At 45.6% G+C, this 25,925-nt stretch overlaps 4 protein-coding genes across 5 annotated transcripts in view; 3 read left to right on the top strand and 1 right to left on the bottom strand.

Annotated features, from left to right (window-relative positions):
- The first annotated feature begins 242 nt into the window (after positions 1–242).
- LOC125979576 (guanine nucleotide-binding protein subunit alpha-14) lies at positions 243–2,951 on the top strand. The gene is made up of 7 exons (XM_049737942.2): positions 243–599; positions 1,072–1,256; positions 1,606–1,760; positions 1,831–1,959; positions 2,034–2,163; positions 2,260–2,413; positions 2,501–2,951. The coding sequence occupies exons 1-7, from the start codon at positions 470–472 to the stop codon at positions 2,677–2,679; spliced, it is 1,062 nt and encodes a 353-aa protein (XP_049593899.1). The 5' UTR covers positions 243–469; the 3' UTR covers positions 2,680–2,951.
- Positions 2,952–3,101: 150 nt separating this feature from the next.
- prune2 (prune homolog 2 with BCH domain) lies at positions 3,102–7,876 on the top strand. Of its 2 annotated transcripts, XM_049737947.2 has the most exons (11): positions 3,102–3,803; positions 4,151–4,217; positions 4,358–4,558; positions 4,728–4,904; positions 4,981–5,083; positions 5,528–5,659; positions 5,729–5,815; positions 6,053–6,151; positions 6,235–6,273; positions 6,827–6,862; positions 6,986–7,876. In XM_049737947.2, the coding sequence occupies exons 2-11, from the start codon at positions 4,163–4,165 to the stop codon at positions 7,017–7,019; spliced, it is 963 nt and encodes a 320-aa protein (XP_049593904.1). In that variant the 5' UTR covers positions 3,102–3,803; positions 4,151–4,162; the 3' UTR covers positions 7,020–7,876. The 2 variants fall into 2 exon arrangements, with proteins under 2 accessions (XP_049593904.1, XP_049593905.1); XM_049737948.2 differs by having other exon boundaries at positions 3,102–4,217; positions 6,989–7,876.
- LOC125979994 (proprotein convertase subtilisin/kexin type 5) lies at positions 7,510–23,327 on the bottom strand. The gene is made up of 36 exons (XM_068652838.1): positions 23,077–23,327; positions 21,896–22,000; positions 21,730–21,819; positions 21,185–21,332; positions 20,473–20,667; positions 20,226–20,407; positions 19,614–19,814; positions 19,378–19,469; positions 19,197–19,300; positions 18,362–18,482; positions 17,856–18,062; positions 17,420–17,556; positions 17,199–17,321; positions 16,955–17,057; positions 16,699–16,889; positions 16,521–16,605; positions 15,974–16,077; positions 15,611–15,743; positions 15,411–15,526; positions 15,123–15,225; positions 14,731–14,867; positions 14,369–14,569; positions 14,229–14,297; positions 13,987–14,029; positions 13,691–13,833; positions 13,278–13,478; positions 12,755–12,838; positions 12,422–12,620; positions 11,525–11,739; positions 11,201–11,443; positions 10,389–10,640; positions 10,133–10,310; positions 9,574–9,797; positions 9,341–9,441; positions 9,081–9,264; positions 7,510–8,746 (listed from the first exon to the last, which is right to left on the bottom strand). Exons 1-36 carry the CDS (start codon positions 23,224–23,226, stop codon positions 8,298–8,300), a joined length of 5,613 nt encoding a protein of 1,870 aa, XP_068508939.1. The 5' UTR covers positions 23,227–23,327; the 3' UTR covers positions 7,510–8,297.
- zgc:73226 (uncharacterized protein LOC402792 homolog) overlaps positions 18,418–25,925 on the top strand; it is a 35,937-nt gene continuing 28,429 nt past the window's right edge. Inside the window, exons 1-2 of the mRNA XM_049737963.2 lie at positions 18,418–18,474; positions 23,324–23,411. The gene's annotated coding sequence lies outside the window, so the exon portion shown is untranslated. The remainder of the gene's footprint in view (positions 18,475–23,323; positions 23,412–25,925) is intronic.

Raw genomic sequence — 25,925 nt, 5'->3', positions numbered from 1 at the left:
CTGGACTTTTGAGCTTTCACTTCAAAGTGAATGGCAATTTCTTAGACGGAGAATTCCACTTAGTCACTGATTGCCGTCTAAGAAATGACTAAAGTTTATTTAAAACAACCACTTAAATGAAAAAGCTCAATGTGGCAGTGTTGATTCTGAGATTTCACTTCACACAATTATTTTTTGTGCATACCAAGAATGAGGAAGCAGCACCACTAAATCAAAGCAATTAGTCTCCGCCCCCTTTGTTGACACGCCTTCTTCATTCGTTAGGACACTCGCGTTGAAACTCGATTTTCTGGAGTCCTGAGTATTAGTCAATGTTCTTACCTATTTAACTGTGTGATATGAGCTGGCAGATGCACACGCCCGTCGCCAAGGTCCCAGCCTGGAGTCGTCTCGCCCGAATGTGGACCCACATCTAAGCGGAGCAACCGAAAGAGTGGCCACATCATAAGCGGAGGCTGCCGGCGTCGCTATGGACTGCTGCTCGGACCTCTGCCTGAGCCACGAAGAAGCCGAAAGGCGCAGGGTGAACAACGAAATCGAGAGATGGTTGAGCGTGGCTAAGAAAGAGGATAAGAGGTCCATCAAGCTCCTCTTTTTAGGTGAGTCAGAACCTTTAACATCTTAATTTAATAAAGCATAAATCAACTCAAAACATGACTGCCCATATAATAAAAAATATTATTTTTTTGCCTTTTAAAAAAAATATTTTTGAAATGAGAACCGTCCAAAAATATTGAGCATTATGTGAATCTTTGCAATGAAAGACAATTTGATAGTCTACAGAATTTTTTTTTTTTTTTTTTTTGGACAACCCAGCCCCCTCCCACAAATGCGGTTCTTATTTTTTTATTGTTAACCAATGAAACTTGACAAAGGCCCTCATGGCTGCCATTTCGGTAATAACCGGTTACAGCCAGTTTGTGCTGTTTCGGATCCTTGTTTCGGTTTCGGCTCAGCCAATTAATCGAAAGTAATGCACAAGTCAACCTATAATTTAGCGCATTGTTCATTAACCTACGACGAAAACAAAGGTCGGGGTCGCTTTTTAATCGCTTTCTTCCCACCCTCCAGGGACAGCGGAGAGCGGCAAGAGCACTTTTCTCAAGCAAATCCGCATCCTCCATGGCAACGGCTACACCGAAGCCCAGCGGATGACCTTCATTCGCTTGGTGTGCCAGAACATCATCACGTCCATCCAGGCACTCATCGAGGCCATGAGAGTCCTCGGCATGCGCTACGAAGACGACAGCAACATTGTGAGGGAACCCGTGCTTTTTTTTTTTCTTTCGACTACCTTGCTCTTCAGCATTCCATTCGAGTTTGCCGTCATCGCCGCGCACCTCATGAGCTATCGCTGTTTTAATCGAGATTACAATTCCAACATGTGGCAAAGGCTGAGAAGATAAAGCGATATGTTGTGTGGTTTTCTTTATAAGAATCGATCAAGTGGATTAGGAGTGTAACAATTATCAGATTAGCAGACAACTAATTATCAACTATTTTGCCCATTGATGATTCGTCCAGACAATTTAATTGTCGATTAATCGGTAAATTGATTTGATAATAATCAGCAGCTTGATCCGTATTTTCTGACGCATCTTCCAGGCCCTAGGGGAACGCCTGAGCCAAGTGGAATCCGAGAGGGTGGACAGGCTGGAGGAATGGCAAGTGAAGGCCATCAAGCTGCTGTGGAGCGATCTCGGCCTTCAGCGCTGTTACGACAGAAGACGCGAATTCTACTTGTCCGATTCGGCTAATTAGTAAGTTGTTTTTTGATCTGCCTTTTGGGACAAACGAAAAATTGCTAACATTAATCCATCGATGTTACAGTTACTTCAAAGACATAGACCGAATCACTGCTCCAGGTTACGTCCCTAATTGTCAAGACATCTTGAGGGTCCGCGTTCCCACCACGGGCATCATTGAGTACCCTTTTAAAATCAAGGATGTCATTTTCAAGTAAAGTATCACACCTATTGATTATCAATGAAAGTGAACTTGTTTGAACTTATGATGCTGATTTTGGAGTGTAGGATGGTGGACGTGGGCGGTCAGCGTTCTGAAAGGAGGAAGTGGATCCACTGCATGGACAACGTGGTCTCCATCATCTTCCTGGCCGCCCTCAACGAGTACGACAGTGTCCTGCTCGATGACCCCGAGCACGTAAGTTTCAAAAATCCTTCCTTTTGACCTTTTGTGTTTTCTCACAATCTTGGTTCAATGACATCATCATTGTTATTTTTCAATGTCCTCCGCTAGAACCGGTTGCAAGAGAGCCTGGCTTTGTTCGAGACCATCGTCAAGTACCCGTGGTTCAGCGAGACCTCCTTCATTCTTTTTCTGAACAAAAAAGACCTTCTGGAGGAGAAAATCCAATATTCCGATGTGGCCACCTACTTTCCTCAATACAAGGGTGCTCTCTCGGGTTCCAGGAGTGTGTTTTCCCCCACGTGCCACCAGTCGTCTTAATGATCAAGTTTCACATTTTTCCTTCTTCCAGGACCTCGAAAGGATGCCAAACGCGCCCGAGAATTCTTCCTGGAGCTTTACAAGATTCCCTACAAGAGCCACAGGAAGCCTCTGTTCATGCACTACACTTGCGCCACTGACACAGGCAACGCCAAAGTGGTCTTCAACAGCGTCAAGGACACTATCTTCAGAAATTTCCTTCCTTCTTAGTCATGTTTTAGCGTGAAGGGTCTTTATGGGATGTTGGAGCTTGAACCGGCCCGTGAAAAACAAGGTACTGCATATTCTTTCCTTCAAAACCGGTTTGGCAAAAGTTGAAATGCGGCTGACCTGCTCTGCGAGGATAAAGTAGATCTTGTGGGTTTCCAAAGATGTCAGTTACAATGTCCAATGTATTACAAGTAGAACAGGTGGACTTTTTTTTGTCTACTCAACTACTTCTGCATGTAAGAGCCTAAAATAATATAGATTATTCCCAATTATTCCTCCTTTTGTGATTTTTATTTTTCAGTTGACACATTTTGGATATGATGCCTGCTATACATTCTAAAAAAAAAAGGTGCGAGAGGCTGTGTTACATCAGCTTTCCTTTTTAACAACACTCAATAAGCGTTTGGGAACTGAGGACACGTGCTAACGTGCTAATTAGATCGAGACATGTTGAAGCAGGCTAAATTGGCTGCACAACTTGGCTCTTTGCTACTTGGCTTGTTTCGATGACTCAAATGTAGCCACCTAGCATGGTAGCATAAGCTACTATTTAACTGGAGGATGCTCCGACACGCGTCACTGAAGGCGTGGAGGCAACCTTTGCACCAAGAAGTCCGACTCCACTTCCTGTGCAGCCATCGAACCTGGTAAGTGAAAACAACAAGCCGCAAATGCCGAATATTCCGTCAGGACAAACCAATATGCTCGTTTTCGTGTTAATATTTTTTAGCACCTTTTTTAGAAACATATAGTTATTTCAAACTGCTTGAGCACGTCTGGATTCTTTGTCAATCTGACCAACTGATGTTAACAACGTCTAATGACAAAAAAAAATCACCAGGCACTGAAATAGCAGCAATAATACGACATTATCGGCCCCGCGCACATCCTGCCTCTCCAAGTCTCGCACCGCCTTGGGGAGTGGGGGAGGGGGCGCTGTTATAGGAGCAGGTGGTCGCCCTTATATGGGCACAGCCCCGGTCACGTGAGCAGAAAATGGCGGAAGCCGCTGGCTGCCTGCGAACCCAGCATCTCCCGAGGAAGACGAGGAGGTTGGAGGAAGAGGAGGGGGTGGAGGCTGGGAGCAGGAAGTAGGAGACGGGAGCTTCTTCTTCCCGGTAGCGGTGAGTATGGGAAAATGAGGGAATCAAAATGGGGATGTGATGGGGAATAGGCAGCTCAGCATCTTCCATCGGGGAGGCTGAGGCTAGCATCTGGTTTCTCCATCGTTACAGAACTGCTAGGATTTGTCTGTCTGTCTCTAAGCAGGATATTTCCATTTGATGTCATATTGATTATGCATGAGTTATTTGCACGTCTGTGATCGTGCAATCCTTTCGCTCGAGGCGACCAACGCGGGGGTTGGTGACGTAATAAGTCCTCACGTTCAAGGCGACATGATCTCCGTTTGAAATTTGTTCCTGTTGTTAAATTCGTGTGATTAAGGTTTGGTATTTTGTTGTTTTTGTAGGTCCTCCTTGGGATGGACCTGGCGTCACACAGCAAGATGAACTCTGAGGACAGTGATGGTAGACCTGGTAAGTGTGAATTGAAAATATTGTTTCGATTATATTCCAGTTGGGAGGGCGGGGCTATACTCACATATATGTGCCATGAGGAAAAGCGTAATCGGTGTCAAGGAAGTATGTTGCTGAGAAACTGTTGCTGTTTTTTTCAGCGCCGCCCACCTCCCTGCCCCTCCAAGGAGGCGGCAACCAGCGAAAGAAACTGTCGGCTCCCCGCATCAGCCTTTCTCTGGACCAGAGCGAGGACGACTTGGGCGAGACGCCTGATGACCTTGATATCAACGTCGATGACCTCGACACTCCAGATGAAGGGGATTACCTGGACTACACGGACCACGAGATGGACTTTGACGGTAAGCTGGACAGAAGTCGGACAATAGCGACGATGTCACTTGTTTTGATGAATCGTGAATAAGACACTCATAAAAGTAAAAATACTTTTAATTAATAGTTTTATGAACCTCCTCATCCCCCCTCCCCAGTACTCCTCCTTTTCAATTTTACTTCCCACCATTTTTTCAGATCCCAAAGTGGCATGCCGAGGTCGGGCGAGCGAGTCGCACGAAACCATCCCGACGTACGGCGTCGAGGACGAGCGTCAGGACGTCAAGCTGTGGCGAACGGTGGTCATCGGCGAGCAAGAGCATCGCATCGACATGAAAGTCATCGAGCCCTACATGCGAGTCATCTCCCATGGAGGTACATCGACCAAAATGATTACGCAATATAATTTTTTTTTTCCATCATCCAAGACATAATAAAATCTTTCTTTCAGGGTATTACAGCAACGGCGTGAACGCCATTATCGTGTTTGCTGCTTGTTTCCTGCCAGACAGTGACAAAGATGATTATCACGACATTATGGAGAACCTATTCCTGTGAGTGGAACATTGACTACGTTAGCAAAAGCAACATAATAATTAGCATGTGTGTAAATGTGAGTTTGTTTAAAGATGCTTATTTGAAGCCAGGCCATTTTTAATAGGCTAGCAACAGTCCTGTCAAATAAAATCAGGTAAATCTACTTTTAGAAAAATGAAGCGGACGATGTTTGTTGAAATTTTCCCTTGCAGCTAGCAAACATCAGAAAATCGTGCGTGCCGTGCTAGCACCTTTTTTTTTTTTTTACCCCCCTTCCACACGACGTCAGTTAACTGCGGATGACAGCTAGCCTGCCGGGTTGAAGTCAGAAAGCAAATAAGCAAAACATACAAATAAATAAATAGAGCTAGGTTCTAGAAATATCCATGAGCAGATTTGGAGTGAAGCTTCATAGACATTTTTACACGCACTTGGTAAAATATTGTTATCTGTGTGTTCAGCTATGTGATCAGCACTTTAGAGCTAATGGTGGCAGAGGACTACATGATTGTGTACCTGAACGGAGCCACACCTCACAGAAGAATGCCAGGCCTGGGTTGGCTCAAGAAGTGCTACCAGATGATTGACAGAAGGTGATCCTTTTAGCGCCTTTGAGAGTCAGGTGAAAAAAAAAAACCCTAACACGCTTTGTTGTCACGCAGACTCAGGAAGAACTTGAAATCCTTCATCATCCTACATCCATCATGGTTCATCAGGACCATCCTGGCCATTACCAAACCGTTCATCAGGTACACTGAGGTGTCTTTGATGTCATTGAAGTTTAAGTAGTGTCTTTGACTTGAATATTTGATCCCGCCATTGAGTTAAAGTGTCTCTGAAGTTTCTATGGTGTCATTTTGTTTGTGGTAAACGTTGAACCTCAAGTTTGTCTAAGGCTTTGTACTTTAAAGCCGGCTTAGATGTTGTCATGTGTTTTTTTTGTTCGCTACCGCCGTGACTCTTGTGGGAACGTCGCTCTCTTCCAGCACTAAGTTCAGCAGCAAGATCAAGTACGTGAGCAGCCTGGATGAGCTGCAAGAGCTTATCCCCATGGAGAGTGTCCACATCCCAGAGTGCATCATTAGGTGAGAACTTCACTCACACACACCCTTACCAGATCCCCCGAACCTTAGATGCTAGCTTGCATATTTTTTCTTTCACCTTTCAGACTGGACCAAGAGCTCAAAGAAGCAGCAGAGAATTCCAAGTGAGTAACACACAATCGTTCCTACTAAAGCAAATATTAATCTGGATTGTCAAAAGATTGTAGAAGTCATTGAATCAATGAATCGATAAAAAAGGCTTTACTTAATTGGCATTAAAAAAAATCAAACCTTAAAAATTGCTAAGTAGAAATATATGATTGTAAAATCTCAAAATTTTTAAGAAAAAAAAACACCAATCACCAAATTTTTACATTTTAAAATCAGAAATGCAACAAAATTTTGGTGGATTATTTTTTTAACACCAATTCCTCTACTGTGAGGCCAAATATTATACTAGTACTTATCTACTAAAACAAAAACTTGTATGGCAAGCAGTGCTACAAAAGAGCCAAGGTGCGGCGGTTACCGTCTGATCTACGACGGCGCTAACAAAGCAAACGAGGCGTCTCCGTGCCTTCTTGTACGATTTACGCTCGCAAATAAAAACGTGCGGCTGATGAATCACGCCGGAGAAAATCTCTTCCGCCATAAATCACAAGTCCCACTCTGCCGGAAAAAGAACCACTCCATTATGTTTTGTGTCTTTCATTGCAGAGTGAATAGTTTTCTGCTGGGAAGCGAGCCAACACGGTCAGTGTGTGTGTGTGTGTGTAAGAGTGTGTGTACCAAAGTGTATGAGTGTGTGAGCAGATGTGCATGTGTGAAATAGTGCGTGTGTACATTCTCTTACGTAACACTCATTTGTCTTCTCAGCAGATCAAACCAGGCGGGTGCCAGCGCTCCTTAACTCGGAGGTCAACGTGCTTGTGTGTGTACGTGTGATTGTGTTTCGTTGTGTGTGAGTGTGTAGTTTCTGATGACAAGACAACTTTGATGAATCGGACTGGTACACGCACACAGCAGGCGGTCGCCGGTGAGTGATGTCATACAGTTGTGCGCGGACAGGAAGTGAAGCAATAATGATGTCCCGTGCTCACGCATATCAGTATTTCAGAGTAAGACGTGTATTTTCAAAGTAAAAGCATCTGGCGTCATCCACCAAATATCACATTTGATTGCGTAATACACACGTTAGAGTATACACATGCTGGACACTTCATTAGGTACACATAAACAGCCTTACAATGACTTCACATTTAAAATCCGAATGTTTTCTTTTTTTTGATGGTTTTCTGTACGTGTTATTAGTATTATATTATAAAATCATATATCACACACATTCTAAAAATAATGTTTCTGATGCTTTAAGACATTGAATACTTATTTTTTTATTTTAAAAAAAAAAAAAAGTTGGAACTGTCTAGTATTACTGTTGTCTTATTTAGTTACAGGAAAAAGTTCAAGATATTAAAAACAATCGTCAATCATAAGCAAAATACATTTAGTAAATAAATCTCAGTGAAGAGTTCCTCCGGTTATAGTAGATGATTTAGCTTCACAAAGGACTAATAAATCAACAACCCGCATGTCCTGATAATGAGTACTAACAAAAAAACCTCAATCGTCTTTATGATGAATAAGCACAATGTCTCATCAATGTGCGTGCGTGTTTGTGTGTGCGTGTGCCTTTTGTGCATAGCAGTGCATGTAGCCTCCTCGTCACGCAAACACACTTGTAGTTCAATAAACCAGACTTGTGTCTGAGTGATTGCCTCTGTTTGAATCATTGTCAACACTCGAATTTGCAAAAGTGTTATATTTTGAATATGGGCAAAATATGAGTATATTTCATTTTGATAATACACTTTTCAATGCATGTATAAAAGCTAACGAAACAGTTTGAAGCAAACACAATAACCACTTAACTCATTTTGTCATATTTTTTCACAAAAAACAACTCACTCCAAAGTTTAATATTATTGATGTTTCCTGCAATTCATTCCAAATCTGCAAAAAAAAATATTAGGCCAGTATTAACTGCAACTAAGATGTCTGCCATCTAGTGGTGATTGGTGAAATGACAACTTCCACAGGTTAGTTTACTTTTTTTTCATCATTTAGAATTTTCCCAGTTTTTTCTAGATATTCCTAACTCTCATTTTAGGTGGAAAACAAAGGCCACGCTTCATCGATACGTGTAGCTCTCGTCGTCATATTCCAAATCCTCATCGTCGTCCCCCAGTTTCCCGTAGCGGAACTTCCTGTACACGGTTCCGTCCTTACTCATATACACAATATCCTCCTCCTCCTCGTCATCATCTTCGTCTTCTTTAGCGACCGTGTGGCGTTGGCCCAAGTCCGCCATCTGCGTACCTTTGTAGCAAGGCGAGGAGGAGCTGTAGCCGCCGGAACCGGAGGCAGAACCAGAGCCCAGTTTCTCGTAGCCACGTGGGGTCCTGTCTGAAGATGTCTTTTTGGAGCGAGTGTGCTGGATGAAGAGGAAGGCGGCAGAGCAGAGTCCGGCTAATAGAAGGACGCATGCGATGATGAAAAGCACCGGGTTGCCCCTTGCCTCCTCTTCCACTCCGTCCTCCTCATTCCTGAATGCCAGGTTGGTGCTGAGGACACATTTGCCTGAGTGGAAAAAAGATGATAATATTCTTTACAGGTAAAAATAAAAGAAATTGGAGACACATGGTCTCCATATATTACATAAATATAAGAAAAAACAATGTTAAATGCTAATGAAAAAAAATTACTTTCAAGTGAATTTCAGAAAAAAATTAAATATCACAAATGAGCAGTACTCAATTAGAATTCACTTATTTAATGATTATTAACATTAAAGCCTTCAAAAAGATTAATTAAATTAATGAAAATTATTCTTTATACTTTTTTTTTAATGCTTCTTCAAATCGAACGCAAAATAGTCACAAAAGTTGGAAGCTTGAAAGTAGCTATTGTTGACCTGTTGTTTCCGTGCAGTTGCAGCAATCCTGCGTGTGAGCGGCGGCGGGGACGTGGCAGCAAAGGAGACAGCGCCCCCCGGCTTCAAGGATGGCGTGCGGGGGGCAGGCGCTGCAATTGGACGGGCCGGGACCCTCGCAGCGCAGGCAGGAGGCGTCGCAGTCCTCGCAGATGTGACTCGAACCCTAGCAGGGAGGCAGATCACTCATTATTTACAATTATTTTTATTTTTTTTAGAGAGGACGCCTGATTCTGCTCTACCTTGATGAGCGGGTACTTGGCCGTGTCGCACACAGACACGCACGTGCTGCCCGACAGGAGGTAACCAGGCCCACACGAGTCACAGGAGTGAGAGCTCTTTCCTGCAAAATATATCATCATACAATTTAACCTATGACACCTGAACTTGCCAAATAATGTACCTTAGAAAAACATATGCCTGTGAGTATTGTTATTTGAAATCTCGACTCTTGAATCAATGTCGTATTGTTGACCTGAACAGGTTGCGCAGTTGCCGTGACAACGCTCGCACGTTGCCGAGGTGTCATCATATTCTCGGTGGCGGAAGAAACCGCGAGGGCAGGTGTGAAGGCAGCGGCCTTCCCGTGACATGAAGACCAGTCCGGGCACGCAGCTCAGGCAGCGCCCGTCCCCCGAACACTCGCTGCAAGTGGGGTCGCACGGTTGGCACGTCCCAGTGGCCTGGTTGCCATAGTGACTGTGAGGAAGAAAGTGCAGAGGTCAGTGTATGGATATGACACTTCGTTAAACAGCAAAGCGCCGAGGCTTCTTCCACTGTACAATTCATCGGAATAAACTGGGCGGGATTTAATTGCAATTTAACGCCGCGTTAATTTAATTTTCTCAGCCGCCGTCCGCCAATTAAACATCAGCAACAATTAGTATTTTACAGCCGCGTGAAGTGAATCTCCCATGTAATTGGCGCTTGGCTTCCCTCGCTCCGCAAAGCTTCAAAGAAACGACGCCACGTGGAAAGTTAGAAGCTTGATTCCGTTGCGGTGGAAATTCCTGAATTTGTTGAAATTGGATTACTTGAGTTGGCACGTCTCCACGCACTCGTTGCCATGGCGAAAGAGATGCTCCTTGCAGGCCAGACACTCATGGCTGTGCTTCCCGGCACAGGACTGACAAGTCGAGTGGCACGCTTGGCATTTCTGTAACGACTGGTCAGCGTAGAAACTTGTTGGGCATTCGTCCACGCAGCTGCCATCTAGAGGTTAGTTGAGGAATTTTTATTATATATATTTTTTTTAATTTGCTACTGTATTATAAGAAAGATCAAACTGACTGAGCAGAAGATGTCTCTGCTTGCAGCTCAAGCAGTGCGTCTTTCCCGAGCCGGAGCAGCGGCGGCAGTTCTTGTGACACGGTCGGCAATCCCCGCGCTCGTCGGCGTACTCGTGTGGCGAGCACTCGTCGTCCGACGGCACGCAGTGACCGCTGGCGTCCAGCCCGTGGCTCTCCAGTCTCTGGCCTTCTCTGCAGCTAGAACAGGATCCGGCCAGGGGTCCCACGCAGGTGAGGCAGGAGACGTCACACTCTAAAACCAGTTGGAGGATAAATTAGAATCAGAAACCGTAATACTACATGATACTGGAAATATTAGTTATATATAATAGAATAATTTAATCCCCATTACAAATGATATTAATAAAAAAGTTGGAATATGAGATCAAAGTTTGTAATATGATTAAAAAAAAGCAATCAAAAGTTTTCATGTACCAAGAAAAAAGTCGTTCTTACGAGGGCAAAGTCATAACAATTTTGCAGGCTGCAGATGTAAGAGACACATTTTGGGGCGGGGTCAGCGAGGGTAACAAAACCAGCCGCCTTTCTATCTGGAGGCGACGTGACAGTTGCCTAACTTCTGAGAAGCGTCTTTTGCTATTTTAGTCTGCGCTAAAATTATTCAGCGCGCTCAGAGCGAGAACTTCTTAATGTTGACTAAAAAATGAGATGCAAGTCAACTGAGGAAGGTGAAAGGCTTGTGCGTGTGTGAGCTTGAGTTGGGAAAGCGTGTGCGTGAGAAAGTGAGAAATCGTTAAATTAGTTGCGAGGGAACGTGCAAGTGTGATACCCTGAGTGTGAGAAATTACATACCTTGACATTCTCCCGTCACGTCGTCCAAGAAGGTCCGAGCGGGACACGCATCCACGCACTTCCCGTCCTGCAGCACGGCCTGAGCGTCCACGCAAGCGTCGCAATCATCGCTTCTGGGCCCGTCGCACAAGCGGCAATCGGGATGGCAGCGCACACACTCCCGTCGCTCGTTATCGCCGAAGAAGCGGTCGGGGCAGTCGAGCACGCACTTGCCCTCGTGGAGGAAGTGGTACTCCTCGCAGGCTACGAGGAAAAAATGGCAAATAAGAAGGCTTCTTAAAATGCAGCAGGTATTTTCAAGATATTTGTTGCATTAAGCATCACCTGTGCACTCTCCTAGGGGGCTGCACTCATCACAGGCCGGGGGGCAGCGTCGGCACTCCTGGATGTGGACCGTGTGACCCGCGGGACACTCGTCCACGCACTCATGGTTGAGCAACAGCAGTGGTTCTTCACAGCTCAGGCAGTAGGTAGCGTTCTTCTCGCAGGTTGCACAATCCGACGCGCAGCTTCGACACACCTGACCGACCGGGTAGCCTCTGTCGAGATCAGAAATCAATTATGTTTTATATTCAGTCATTTCTGAAAACCTCATTTGTCAGGATTTGCAATACTTGCTCGCTAACCTTTTTGCTTTGTTTATTCATATATATGGATTAAATGACAGCTGTCTTGACAAGCTGTTTTTCAATAATTGAATGGACATAATACAGCCATATAGTATCCCTGCATACCATTTTGCACATTTAGACCACTTGTGTAAAAAAGGCAATATCTAGTAAAACCTATAAATGTAGTTTATACAGTCCTCCATAGTATTTTTCTCTAGTAAGAACTCAAACGACGTTCCGATGTGTTTTCCCTTGTCGGAGGTCGTAATTTTGCGACTGGCATGCAGCAATAACTTCCTTGGCGGAGGTAATAAAGGCAGATTGGGCAGCCCCCTCGTCCCGTCATCGGGCCCGCTAATGGACACCCAAGGATACGGCGTGCAAGGACATGACGCACTGGGAGTGTGGATTTAATTGCTCATAAATGTCAAGGAAGAAAAGTCAAAACGATGGCCGGTGAATATGTCAAGGATCAGAGCTTTTTATTTATTTTTTTATGTCTGAGTGGGAGAAGCAACACTTTTATGTTAACATGATGAGAAACTGACTTTGATACAAATATGTCTTATGTCTTCTTTAAAACGTGCAAAGAAAGTGATTAAAATCGAACCTGACACACTGCTGGACGCATTGGCCGTCCTGCAGGAATAAAATGGCCGTGGGACGGCTCAGGCAGCGGGTGCAACGCTCGAGGTCCACGCAATACAAACAGCCGGCGGGACAAGCCTCGCATTCGCCGCTTAGCCGGTCGCCGAACAAGCCCGGCGGACATTTTGAAACGCACGTTTGCTGTGGGCTCAGGAAGCGTCCTGGAAGAACACAGAAGGTGTTGTAGACGAGATTTTACTTTTTAATTGAGACATTATAATGCTAATGACAAACATATATTCCACGTAATAGTATTTTGTTATTAAAATAATTAGCGAGTGAGATATCACCACACCTTTTGTACATTTGGTACACTGGTTCTTGTTTTTTCCATTGCAGGACTCGCACGATGGATGACACGCTACACATTCGCCATCACCTGCCGGACGAAACACACTCAAGCCATCGTGAAATATGAAGGTAGACCTCATTTATTAACACAAAAGTGAAATATAAATGTTTACCAAAGGTGCTGTATGAAACTATAAATTAATATCAAAAACTCGATGTACATTTGGCTAACGTTGGCTAGCTAGCAACTAGCTAGCATTTTTTGTTAGCTTCACTTTAGATGACAGTTTTTTATTTCAAATGTTCTTTCTTCCAATGATTAAAATTCCGATAATTAGATGACTTCCCTTCCAATAAATAATACAAGATGTTGCTTGAATGTGTCTTGGAAAGAGAGCTCAATGATCCACGAATACCATCAATCATCACAAAGTCTGTCTGGCAGAGGTTCAGTATGGCTGATTGAGCACTTAAGCTGAAATCCCGCATTGATTTTAGTCAAGAAGCTGTTGAATTGTCATTCTCACCGCTACGAAAGGTCAGCACTGGACAGACGTCGCTGTCGGTCACACACTGTCCGTTTTCCAGCAATTTGTCGTCATCACACGACAAGCAGTCGTCGTTCTCGGGTCCGCTGCATAACCCGCAGTCGGCGTGGCACTCTTCACAGTCGTTGGTGTCCTCGTCCCCATAAAAACCCTCGGGGCACACTGGGACACACTTTCCCTCTAAGAGCAAAAAATAATATTTTGCTGTAAATTGCATGCCAGGCCACTAGTTGGCAATGTGACTTTAGAGGTAGATTTGCAGTGTTGTTGAAGAAGTTTACAAAAACATCTGACTTGCAAATCAAAACAGGAGCACCTATCAAGTCTCTCGGAAACAAAAATGGTGACGTGCGAGTATGTCCACTGTTCCAAAAAAACTGTAGAAGTGCTACCTGAGAGGAAGAGGTCCGTTTCGCACCAGTAACACTCGTGCTGGTCGCAGCTAACGCAGTTGTCATCACACGGGACGCATATCATCTCCTCATCCACGTTGTACGTCTTGGCAGGGCAGTTTTTGTAGCAGCCATCTTGGAAGCTGAGCACAAAAGATGAAGTCAACGAGCTCTCTTTTCCTCAAATCCAGTTCACTTGTCGGCCAAAACGTCTGTCAGATAGAAGCTAATCAGTTAAGCGAGAGGTTAAGCGAGTAGATACGAAGGCGAGGTCACACAAGGCACACCAGCCTTACTTGTAAAAGCCTTCTTTGCAGGACAGGCAATGCCTGGGGTTATCTGTTAGAAGCAGACAAACAAGCTCAGCTCTCCTTTTATGAAATGGAAAAAAAAAATCAAGTGCAGCAGACCCTTCGGATTTGATTAGTTTGGAACATACCTGCTCCTTTTTGGAACTTAGAGGTTCACAAAAAAATCTTAGCTTTGTCAAATATGGGATGCTTAATACATTTTGCTTAAGCAGCACGTGTGAGCTTACATAGGACACACTGCCTGCAGCCCTCCTCACAAGCCATGCAGTCGCTGTAATCTGGATCTTCTACTTCCCCTGAAAGACAACCAACAAATCTTTTTTGTTGTAGTGGAAAAGACGAGCGGTGCTCAGGTCACTCGACTTGCCTTCGCCGCACTCCAGCTTGACGCAGGCGCCGTCCGACACGTAGTAGGACGAGTTGCATCGCAGGCAGTGGGCTGAGCTTGTGCAGAGCGTGCAGTGGTGTGAGCAGGCCGAGCAGCTCTTCTCCTCGGTGTGGTAGAAGGCCCCGGGGCAGGTGTCCACGCAGCGGCCATGATGGAGGTAACGCTCCATTCCGAACTTATCTGTGATGTTTACAACACTTTTACCATTTTTGTTCTTCTCCACGCCACAGCGCCTCTGCTGGCTGGAGGCAACGAGTACAACTAATCATCAACTAATTAATCTGTCCTGAGTAACAAACTCATAGATAGACCTAACAAATAGTGACAGTTAAGGTCCTCACCTTTGTCACAGCTCGTGCAGTTGTTAGGCCCCGCCTCCACGCAGGTAGCACAGGTGTGGTCACACAGGTGGCAGCGCCCACCCGACTGGTACTTGCCCCGGGCGCACTCGGCCAGGCAGCGGCCCTCATCCAGAGCGCTGCAAAAAATCATTTTTGACGAATTGTAATTCTATTCATTTGAATGATTCAACTCTCATCAAATTGGTGAGCTGTTGTAAACTTGAGAAGAATTTGGACAAAAACTTACAATGCTTGTTTTTTTTTTTGTTTTTTTTGCAGCGTCATCAGTTTCAAGTGCTCTTCAGCACTTTAGCTTATTGATCACAATTGTACAGTATTAGCTGGGGACAATAGTGTGTGACTCAGCATTATATTGAGCGAGTCCAACTGACTGTGAAGCGCCGCAACTGATGCAGTCTTGGTGTCGCGGTCCCGTGCACTTCAAGCATGTCGGGTGACACGGATGACATGTCCCGTCGCTGTCCTGGTACTCTCCTGTCATAAGGTGGCAACATTTCATTATTCTGAATTCAATATTATTATTATATAAGAATATTTTGACACCCAATAAGTGCTGTGATCAAGCAGCACAAACAAGCTGTTGTTCATGCGCACGCTGATTTCTGTTGTGTTTATTTAGACTCGACGATGTGAGCCAATAAAAATGGACAGACGCTGACCATCTGCGCACGCCGTTTGGAGAACACACTCGCCCTCCTGCAGGCTTCGGCCGCCGTAACAGCTGCTGCAGTCGGCCCGGCTCGGCCCGACACAGGTGAGACAGCTGGCGTCGCACCTGTAGGAGCACAAACCAGAAAGGAGGCCTGCCATCAGTAGATAAACAAGTCGCCCACACCTGAGCACACAACCGTGCGCTCACCTCCTACACGTCCCGCGCCCGTCGGCTATCTCGGGAATTATGGCGAAGAAGCCGCTGCTGCAGGAGGAGACGCACCTCCATTCCTCCATCAGGTAGCCGTTGGCGCACTGGGTGCACGCCTCCACACCGGCGCCTGATGAGGCAGGAAATAGAAAGATAAGCGCATGTCTCCTCAACGCTGACCACCTTTTAGAGCAGCGGTTCTTAAATTGAGTTTCTACCAACTTGAGGATCTGGGAAATAATTTGTAATATCACTGTCGTTTATTCTATGGTTAGCTTTACAGTGAACTCCACCCGGGCATGGCACGAAAATTAGTCTGGTGTGGGTTTCTTTTAATTGGTCTTGGCTTTGATGGCTCACCTGCACAGGTGGCACACACCCGGTGGCAAGCTTTGCACAGACCTTCTGCCTCGTCGTGGTACATTCCTGGCGCGCAACTCCGCTGACACCTGTTCCCACGCAAACTGGATCGAGGGCGGATAGACAGAGCGATGAGACATTGTATGGAGGTGTGGCAACCACAGCCAATGACGGCGATGGCGTCTCGATGACTCATTTGGCGAACACCGTTTGGAAAGCACCTAACGTGGGTTCACCTCAGGTAAGCGCACTTTGAAGATTTCGTAACTTTCACTGTGCTATTCGCGAACGTGGCCGAGAAATATTCACCAGTGATGGCACAATGTAATTTCTGTGGAACGCTGTGCAAGCAATCTTTTCGGAAATGAAAACTCGCTGCTTGGTTAATATGCGACTTAAATAGGAAGGAAAAGTATTTTGATAATCAATTGATCAGATGCCGTAAGTTCCAAGACTTTTTGTTATGATGATGCCGAATAGGATGCAGGAGAAGTGAGTATTGTTTGCTAGAGCCTTGCCGGGGGGGCTCATCAGATGCTCGGCTCACCTTGTGTCCGCTTTGCATTCCGTGCAGATGCTGGAGGACGTGCACCTCGAGCACTTCTCGCTGCACTTCTTGCACATGTTTGCATCTGCAGGGGGTGGAATTGAAAATTCCATGATATAGCAAGCTTACTCAGGCGCACGTACCAACACTTGTAAAGGATTTTGCCACAAAACCCAACCGCGGTCTAGGAAGTAGCCCTCCTCGCAAACGGCAGTGCAGGTATTGGTCCCCTCGGTCAGGTGATGCCCGGCTTGACAGGAAGTGCACTGGTCGTTGCGACTTCCCGTGCAACTCTGGCAGGTGGCAAAGCAGCGCTTGCAACGCCGCCTGTCACCCCAAAATCCCCGCGGACACCCGGACACGCATATCCTGTTGGGGACATGCGAGTCATGCGAGAAGCAGACTTCAGGTCAAGCTGTTGGTCCAGTACTAACCTTGTGTTGTTCTTGAACTTAAGGAAAAAGTGGGCGCACGTGACACACTGCCACGGGCCGGGACCCTCGCAGCCGTCCTCGCTGCACTCTGGGTCGCAGGGTCCTGGAAGGGCAATGATTTAAAATTAAAATAGTAATTCTGAGTGAAGTTACGGTTTTTCATAGTTCATAAATATATAGTTTGAGAGCTTCTGGACTCGAGTTGGAAAGTTTTCCATTTAGACAAGAAATAGCGAACACACACCAGCGTATTCTTCAGCCAAGTCGGCGTCCTTCGGGATCTCGGCCGACCGCGCCGACCTTCGCCGAGCGGGATACGGCGGCCGTGCGGTGCCGTAAATCACCAGCGACCACTCCTCCAGCCTCCCTGCGCGACAAAGCCGAGAGCAAAAAAGCGATGAAAGCCTGGCCCCGTCGAGGTCTACCACCTCACGTTGCGTTATACAGCGAGAGGAACAAGCTCACCCGCTTGAGAGTTTTGCCTCCCTGCAGAGGGAGAGTCACGGATGTTCAAGGCCCATTCCCCGGCCGCCTGCTCCCCCCAGCAGTGCGTTGTCATGAATTCCCACTGGTGAAAACCCTCAGTGGAGTTGTCATGAGGCCTAAATGAATAATCATCACCACCACAGAGATGCTACCACGACTTCTTAAAAATAAACAATCATTTGTCACATTCAGCTAGTAATTAGATTCAAAAATGAATTTGTTAACTTGCTGGTTATAGTTACAGGATGATGTACAAAGTTGTATTTTTGCACACCGAAAGAGAAGAAACACTCAAACATCAGAAGCACGGAAAAATCTGTTCCCTCAAATTGAAGGATTTAGCCCAGCAGGGTTTTAGTGCTGCTGCATGGCGGTAATGGGTGACACAGCATGAGGAAAGAGCCAGAGATGCTACCTTTTATCAAGAAGCTGTGACACGGTGCCCGAGGGCGACGTGAGCGCAATGGAAAGGTCGCCACGGCGACGGCAAGCCACTGTCACACGCACCACCACGTGCTCCACAAAGGCCACGTGCTGCTGCTGCTGCTTCTGCCGACGGGTTGAAGCTGAGCAGCCCGACGTCTCCAGCACCGATGTCACTGTACCGCCCGTATCCAGTATTCTGCGGGAATATTTTTTATATCATCATCTGACATTTTATCAGGAACTTAAGGACATAATTGTGTCAAAACCACAACCCCGACAAATTGAAATTCCTCCCCTCAGTTCAACATAGCCGCCTGACACTAAGCGGTCACCAGATGGCGCCAAAGCAGTATTTTAATATTCAACACGGCTTTGGCATAAGCCAGAAAATACACACTATACCTTTTTGTGCGGTGCTGTGTCTTGAGATGATATTTTCTAACGTACTGTAATATGTCTCGGCTCATTAAAGGTTGCCAAGCGAGTCTGTCGTACCTCCTCAACCGAGTGGGCGTCTTCGCTGTGCATGCACGCTGTGCGGGGACCCGCCGCCATCGCTTCGCTTGTAGTACCATCCTCTCTGCATCCAGCAGGCCGAAGCCGTACAGGTGGCTCACTAACACACACATACACACACAAGTGCACACTCATTAGACGGCGCATAAAAGGTGCTCTAGTTTCACATTGCACACACTCCCGGGAGTTTGTAGGCGTTTATCACTGCCGTACACACGCACAGTGTCTCATTAGCGCATATGCTTCCTGTTTCTCTTGTTTCTGTTTTATAAAAACATTCTATCCCGATGTTCATTATTAATGATTTGTGTGAAAAGGAATTGTTTTTTTGAGGAGGGGCATTCAAGGATAGCCATTGTGACGCTTGTATGTAAAGTCATTTAAATCAATCGTTGCAAGTTTGTAACATCAATGATGGTATATTATTAAAAACGTAATTAAAGTTAAGTAATGAAATCGGTTCGGAATGCCAGCACAGGGTTCATTCAATTACAGCGGTAGATAATTACGAGCGAGAGGGACTTGTTAAAGGCCAACAAGTCGGCGCGATGGCATGACTGGAAATGTTCAAATATATTACGTTAAGGTTAATTAGGTCAAATTTATTTTTGCGTTATACTGTATGGACATTCAAGCCCGGGTGAAAGTTTTATAGTCGAGATTAGGGTTTTAAACTTGGGTTAGGGTTTCCAAATTAGAGTTTCCAGTTGGGCTTAAAGAATCAAGAAGGGTTTCAAGATATGGTCCTTGAAAAATTGAGAGCCACATCCATTCAATTTTGTTTGGACAATCCGGCTCATTTTTGGTGCCTTACCTTTGTACCCGGCGCCATTCTTTTGCCAGTCGGCCGCCACGAGCTGACGAGTATCCGACGTGCGAACGATGATGTGCTGGACGTCCCTCCAGGTGAGCAGAGGACTGAGAATAGATGGGACAGAAAGTCATTAGCGGAAATCATTTCATCTATTAGTTAGCGGGGACAGTGTTGAGCGTACTTGGCCTCCAGGGCGAGTGCGATGATGCCGGCCGCCGCCGAGACCGAAAGGGCCGAGCCCCATTTAGCCGTGGCGCACTTCTGATGTGGAGCCTGAGAAGCACATGATGCTTGTCATCCAAAAGATGCACATCAAAATGTTGTCATGGTTCTCAAAAGAGCGCCAGAAGTTGGTGTTTGATGCTCATCTACCCCAAGCACCAACCTTTTTCTAAATTGTTTACATCCCCTACTCACAATCTCGTTCATGTTGGAGGCTGCAGCCAGCGTAGAGGGGCACCTCTCCTGGTGGTCCGGCTGGTTTTGGAGTCCGCCGCCACCGCTGCTGATGGATATGGTGTAGATGCTGTTGCTGTAGCCGTCGCACGAGCAGTGGTCACCTTTATGTGCGCCGCTTCCCGCCGCCCAGACGTAAATAGAGCCCCGCCCGCGTCGGCCCTGTTGTTAATTAGAGCGGCAGACCGAGGCCATTCATCAAGCGGCAGGCTAGTAAACGAGCAGGGAAAAGTCCTTGAAACTTTTTACAAGCCATTCTCAAATGCTTGCCACCGCGCCTCATTTCATCTCCAGGTCTCCACCGTTGTGTGTGTGTGTGTGGGGGGGGGGGGGGGGGGGGGAAATAGAGCAGATTTAAAGTATTTTTTGTATTTCATGCAGAACTGTGATTTTGACACTTCATAAATGAGTAACAATTTTATTAAATTAAATTCATATTTTTTAAATGTAATAAATTACTTAAATTTGACCTACTGAATTTATTTGTGGACTATTTAGTAGTGTGTGTTTGTGCAGATGACAGTAATTGACGTCATTAAGCAAGCTAGGCTGAATGTGAGGCAATATTCTCACTGTTTGAACGGCGTTCTCCAAAGCGAGGCGTGTCAGAGGCCCAGGTCCGTCCACAGCGGTGCCATCATCTTCCGGCCCCCAGCTGGCCAAGTAGATGTCAACGTGTTGCGCTTTGAAAGTCAGCGCTCGCGCCTCCCCCACGTCTGTCACTTCTCCATCCGGTCCACCCAGAATCCGGACGCCTACGAGTGAAACAGCCAAGGGGGCTTATGTTGGCGTCGCTTCCAAAACCTCTCGGTGCACTCACCTCCGATCTTTGCGTGGAAAGCCACTCCCACGGTGCACGTGGAGCCGTTTGCGGTAACGGCGGCGGCCGCCATCCCCGCACACCGAGTCCCATGGCTGTGCAGAGACATCAGAACATGAGCCTGGATGCATATTGTATGAGTAGGGGCTATTTCCGTTACATCAAACCGGCGAGAAGACAGAAGTCTAAACGGCGCTGGGAATTTGCATATTCATTTATGCATGCAATTACAGAAGAATGGGGAGAAAAATGGAGCATGAATTAAAGGAAGGGTCAACGTCGGGAGGGAGGGGCGGGTTGCGGAGGAGAGCCGAAAAACTTCTCACTAGTCGGCGGCTGTCTCGGAGGAACTCTGATGTCCTTCTTGTCCGTTGGCATCAAAGCCGGCGAGAGCGTCCTGGAGGAGATTCGATTATGAGGAGCGGCACATACAGTATCCAGATGCCAGCAGCTGTGCATCTCCGTTTCATCAAACCCATCACAAAGAGCATTATTCACCAGTCCGCCCCAACGCCTAAGTGGATCAGACATCTTATGTCCATTCCAATAGTGCTCTCCAAGCATTTTGGCCCAAAAGCTTTGCTATCTGTCTCTCTTATGCACTCTTACACTAAGAGCTGCGCTAAATTGATCCTGATTAATGTACCCCAACTCCCCCCCCTCCCTTCCCCTTTGCTGCCGAATGCATCAAATCCCATCTCGGGGGGGATACTCACATAATTCGGTTTCAGGTCTGGATGCTCTCCATCGATGCCAGCATCTAAGACGGACAGCACCACACCCCTGCCGGTGTAGCCCCGCCCCCAGGCCCCAGCGATGTTCATGGGGGGGCGGCAGCGTTCCGAGTTATCGATGCAGAGCTGCAAAGTAAATAGTGGCGAATATAAAGTAGTCGCCGGGGGGGTAGAAGCAAATGTTGATATATTTAAGATGCAGTAATTATTTCTGGTTTGAAAAGCCTAATCAAATTTTTAAGAGGTCTTTCGTTGATTATTGTGAGGAATGCGAGGTCAGTCGCCAGCCCATTGAACGAAAACATTGAATTTTTGTTTTATTTGTTTATATTTCCCTTCCAGATATCAAAAATGTATCTTTTTTGTGTTCAGTCTGATTGAATTCATCGGTTGTAGCAAAAACATTCACACTCCATACTGCAGTAGTAAGTTGCGTACTTTGGTGAAAAATAAAGAAAACACAATGTGAAATATATTATTTATTAAAACGCTATTCTCATTTTCATAAATACGATTGACTCACATTGAACCAGGTCTTGTGCTCCTTTTTGCTGAAGGAGTACAAATCTCTTTTCACTCTTTTCTTCATCACCTGCTGTTGGAGCCATTCCACCTTCAAATCAAATTTTTAAATGATGCCAACATGTAAAATATTGCCCAAAACTGGATTGACGTTTTGAAAATGATACCTCGGTCTCCATGGCGACACCAGCTGTCAGTTTGACGTTGGGCGCTGTGGACCTCACCGCCGTTCGGTTGTGGCGAAAGACGTAGTGACAACTCAGCTGTCCAATCTGGGCACAGACAAAAGCGTGAAAAGCGTCCAGTCATTTTTGACTCTTTCAGAAAATCAAATTAATAACACACCGGGGACCGGTTTCTAATCCTAATAGAAAATGCATAATTTAGTCTCCAGGTGACCTCATCCAGCACTAAAAAGCTGATAAATAATCAATGGCATGGTAACCGTACACTCCGGGGTCCTTTTTCAAGTCGCGAAACGTTAGTCACCATTGGAGACGTCATCGCGTAAGCAGCTTTTATTTCCAGCGGCTCGGCGAGATCGCTTAATGAAAATGTGCTAAATGGATGATAATAATAAGGCGGGTGACAAGAATAAATTAGAACTCTAATTAAAGATGTTGTGAGATTTCATATCGATCGGGTGACCCACGCTCCTTCGCGTCAGCCGCACAAAGGCGTATTTTCCAAACGACATACTAACTCCCATCTGTTTTACTCCTTTAAAGAATTATTATCCCCATTTTGTCCTTGCTGATTAATGCACTCCCGTACTTTTCGGGTATTGTGCCGTTCACGGCAAATTTCCCGATGATTAAAAACAGCGGCGAGCCTGCTGCTTTAAGGTTAACCGCTCCAATAATTAATATTATATAGCAAAGGCAAATTAAACGGGCACGAGGGGTGAAAGACGGCGTAAATTAAACTCGACACGAGCGTCGCCGTCGACATAATTAAACTAATATTTTAACTGAATTCCGCCGCAGCTTACAGCAACACTTCATTACCTCCCGATTTATTTATTAATTTATTGCGTTTATCATCCGCTGCTTTACTGCAGCTGTACGCGGCGGCTTCCACTGTCACATTTGATCAATGTTTTAATACTTGATACCTCAACCACCTGAAAAAGGATAATAAATATCACCCTGCCTAGGCAGATGTCGCACAGCAAATTGCATAGAATACATTTTCATTTACTGCGCCCCTTTTTCCGAAAGTACAATTTACGCTTGCCTCTTGTGTAATGAATATTGTTTTATATATGCTTTGCCACAATTTGTGTTTGCTATACTCAGCATTGGGAATAATGTAGTAGATTCCAAGATAGATAGAATTTGCTACTCACCTGTCCCATATTCACAAATGCGTATTTTTCCGCTATGCCGCTAGCAGATTTAGCGCCTCCTTTTATCCGTAAGGCCCAGTCGTTCGTGTAGATGGCGGCTTGGCAAAACTGCAAGAAGGTTCCGATCCACAGTGCGTAGAAAAGTTCCATTTTGGCTCGGGTTGTCCCACTTTCACGCACGTTCCCGGGTAGTTTCAGAAATTTTTATCATTGTTTGAAGATGTCTTTTTGTTTTTCCCATCACCAGGTTGCCTCGCATGTGTGTCTCCAAGAGGTAACCAGACTGGACTGGTCCTTCAGGAGGTGTCAGATGGCTGGTTCAACATGGACGACAGGTATCATCACACACACAATGTCAGGGGTGATACCAGCTCAAACGAATTCCCTATTTGCACGTCGGAAGAGTTTTGTCTTTTTTGTGTTCGGAGTTAAGCAAAGGCTTTGAATGAAATGGTTAAAAAAGTATTTCGGAATTAAGAGTCAGTCCTTCACCATAATAAAGGATATACTTCGTATTCTGTCATCGTTTAGGGGAGAAAGCTCCTTCTTTTGGGGTATTTAGAGACGAGAGAGCTTCTTCACTGTCATCTCCGTCAACGTGTGGCCTTCATCTGCTAATATATATATATTTTATTTTTTAACGTGCAGCTCCCAGTATGACTAACTCGCTAAATCGCTCGGACGGGCTCTAATCACCAACCGCTGCTCGCACTTTAAGCTTCTTTCCATCATGCGCATCACTTGCCCTGCCAGCAGCAATAACCAAGCAAATATTTCGGAGTAATACGCACAATATTACTAATACGCTGACCATTTATCTCGGAAATTACAATCCAGACCCGCCCAAGAGATCCGAAAAGCCTGGAAATAGTGGCACCGATGGTTGCCCTACTCTAATTAAACCAAAATAATCAAGTGTTAATTGAAATTTGAGGGAGGTGTTTTTTTTTTTTCCCCAAAAGGATGACACACCCATCAATATCCAATTTGCGGTTAATGTAACGCAATTTACGTCGTCGCCGTTTAAAAGTCGCCTCAGCAAGTCAGCACAAGCCGTCTTGTCCTTTTCAAGACTTCCCAGGGAATAAAGCCCCTCAAGGAAAACTGCTTCATTTTTAATGAGGATCAATGTGGCAGCCAATCAGAGGAGGCTCATTAAAGGCGCACGTTCGCAGAGACCCACTAGCTTGTTTTGGTTCCTCCTCCTTCACCAAGCGTCTCTCCCGGACGCCCGACACGGATGCAAACGATTACAGGCGATCTGACGCTGCAGCCGAAGCAGGTTTGTGACGCAAGCCGGCTCTCAGAGAAGAGGGGAGCCAAGCAAAACTTTGAAGTTGTCAAAGGCGTCTTCAGAGAGACGCAAGCGCGTTTTGATGTTCGAGAGGGGTGCTCAGTTTCAAGCGCTGACTCTTTCCCCTGGAAATGGGGGGTCGGAGGGAGGCCCTGGCGTCAACATGAGCTACCACACGTGTTCCAAAAAAATTTAAACCCTCTAATAACGATTTAATTTCCCAAAGTCATCGGGCTCTTCCTTCCAATCTTTTCCAATCCATTTTCTTTTCTTCCGCCTTTCCAGGACGGTCAAAGTCACAATGTCTGGAAAAGTCTTTTCACAGGTTTTGACTTTGACCCAACCCCCCTCCCACCCCCAAGCCGTTACCCAATTGTGGCCCTTTCAGAGGGAGAGAGAATTCATCTCACGTTTTTTTTTTTTTTTTTTTTAATAATAAAAAGCAATCCATCATGATTTTGGCAGGCCCATCTGCATTGGGTACTTTTGAATGCAATATTGAACATTCCTGCGTGACGTGAGCGAGTGCATTCTGTCCGCATTTTTCTTTTTTTATTCCGTCACTAATGAGTCACCCATCTTGAAAGACGAAAGGATTCTTTCAAGTGCGACTCCGGGCTTTGTTTATGAGCGCCATTACCAATTCACGCAGAAGAGACGTTTGCGTCGCATCATTTGTTGCTTTAAATTGCATCAAATGTTGGAATTTCTTTTTTTTCCCTCACCATTTTCATTTTTTTTTTTTTTTTACTCACTGTTCTTGAGTGCTACTCCAAGAGAGTCTGAACTGTATATACAAAGACTCGGGGTTGGCTTTCAAAATAAATAGTGCTATTTTTATAGACTGCCTGACTTTCAGCTCAGTGATTTTTCATTGAAGCAGCCGATTAGGCTTGGCCAGCATTTTAGCGTGAAGAGACTCACAAGCGCAAGGGAGTAAAACTCCCTCTGTTCATTCGTTATCGATGTTACAGTCTTTACTATAATTTAAACAGCACGCTCTATTTCTTTTTGAAGTATGAGAGAATAAAATGAGAACAAAGGTTGGACATATTTGAGGAAAAAAATAGCATTGTATCAATTCTTTTTTGGGCTGGCCCTGAGCCCCCGAATGGTGGGAGTCCACTTTATACAACTTTTTCTCTCAATTAAAATGAAAGCTTCAATTCCAGTAAATTTACAACTTTGATTTCTTCGTTCCTCATTGCCACTGTACTGTGGTAATCCTCCTCTAAAAACACCCGCGGCTACATGTATTAGCTTCTCAGCAGCATGCCGGGCTAGTTGTCGTTTTCACACGGTCATTATGCACACTTGTTGACGCCCGGAGCGGGGACGTGCTTGTTCTCCACGCTCCTCCTACCGACGTCACGCTGAATCGCGACACGTCGTTGTTGACGGAGGCCTCAAAAATAAAACGTGTCGCCGACGCGGAGCTGAAGAGCCGCATTGCTGACAAAATTGTTACCAGACACACACAGCATCCCTCCACGTGCCCACGCTGCCAGTGTGAATTCTCAAGCACTTCTTTTCTTGCCTTCCTTTTGTCCGCCAC

This window comes from Syngnathus scovelli, chromosome 13 (assembly GCF_024217435.2).
Source record: "Syngnathus scovelli strain Florida chromosome 13, RoL_Ssco_1.2, whole genome shotgun sequence".
Classification (NCBI taxonomy): Eukaryota; Metazoa; Chordata; class Actinopteri; order Syngnathiformes; family Syngnathidae; genus Syngnathus; species Syngnathus scovelli.
This window is presented reverse-complemented; position numbering and strand designations above follow the sequence as displayed.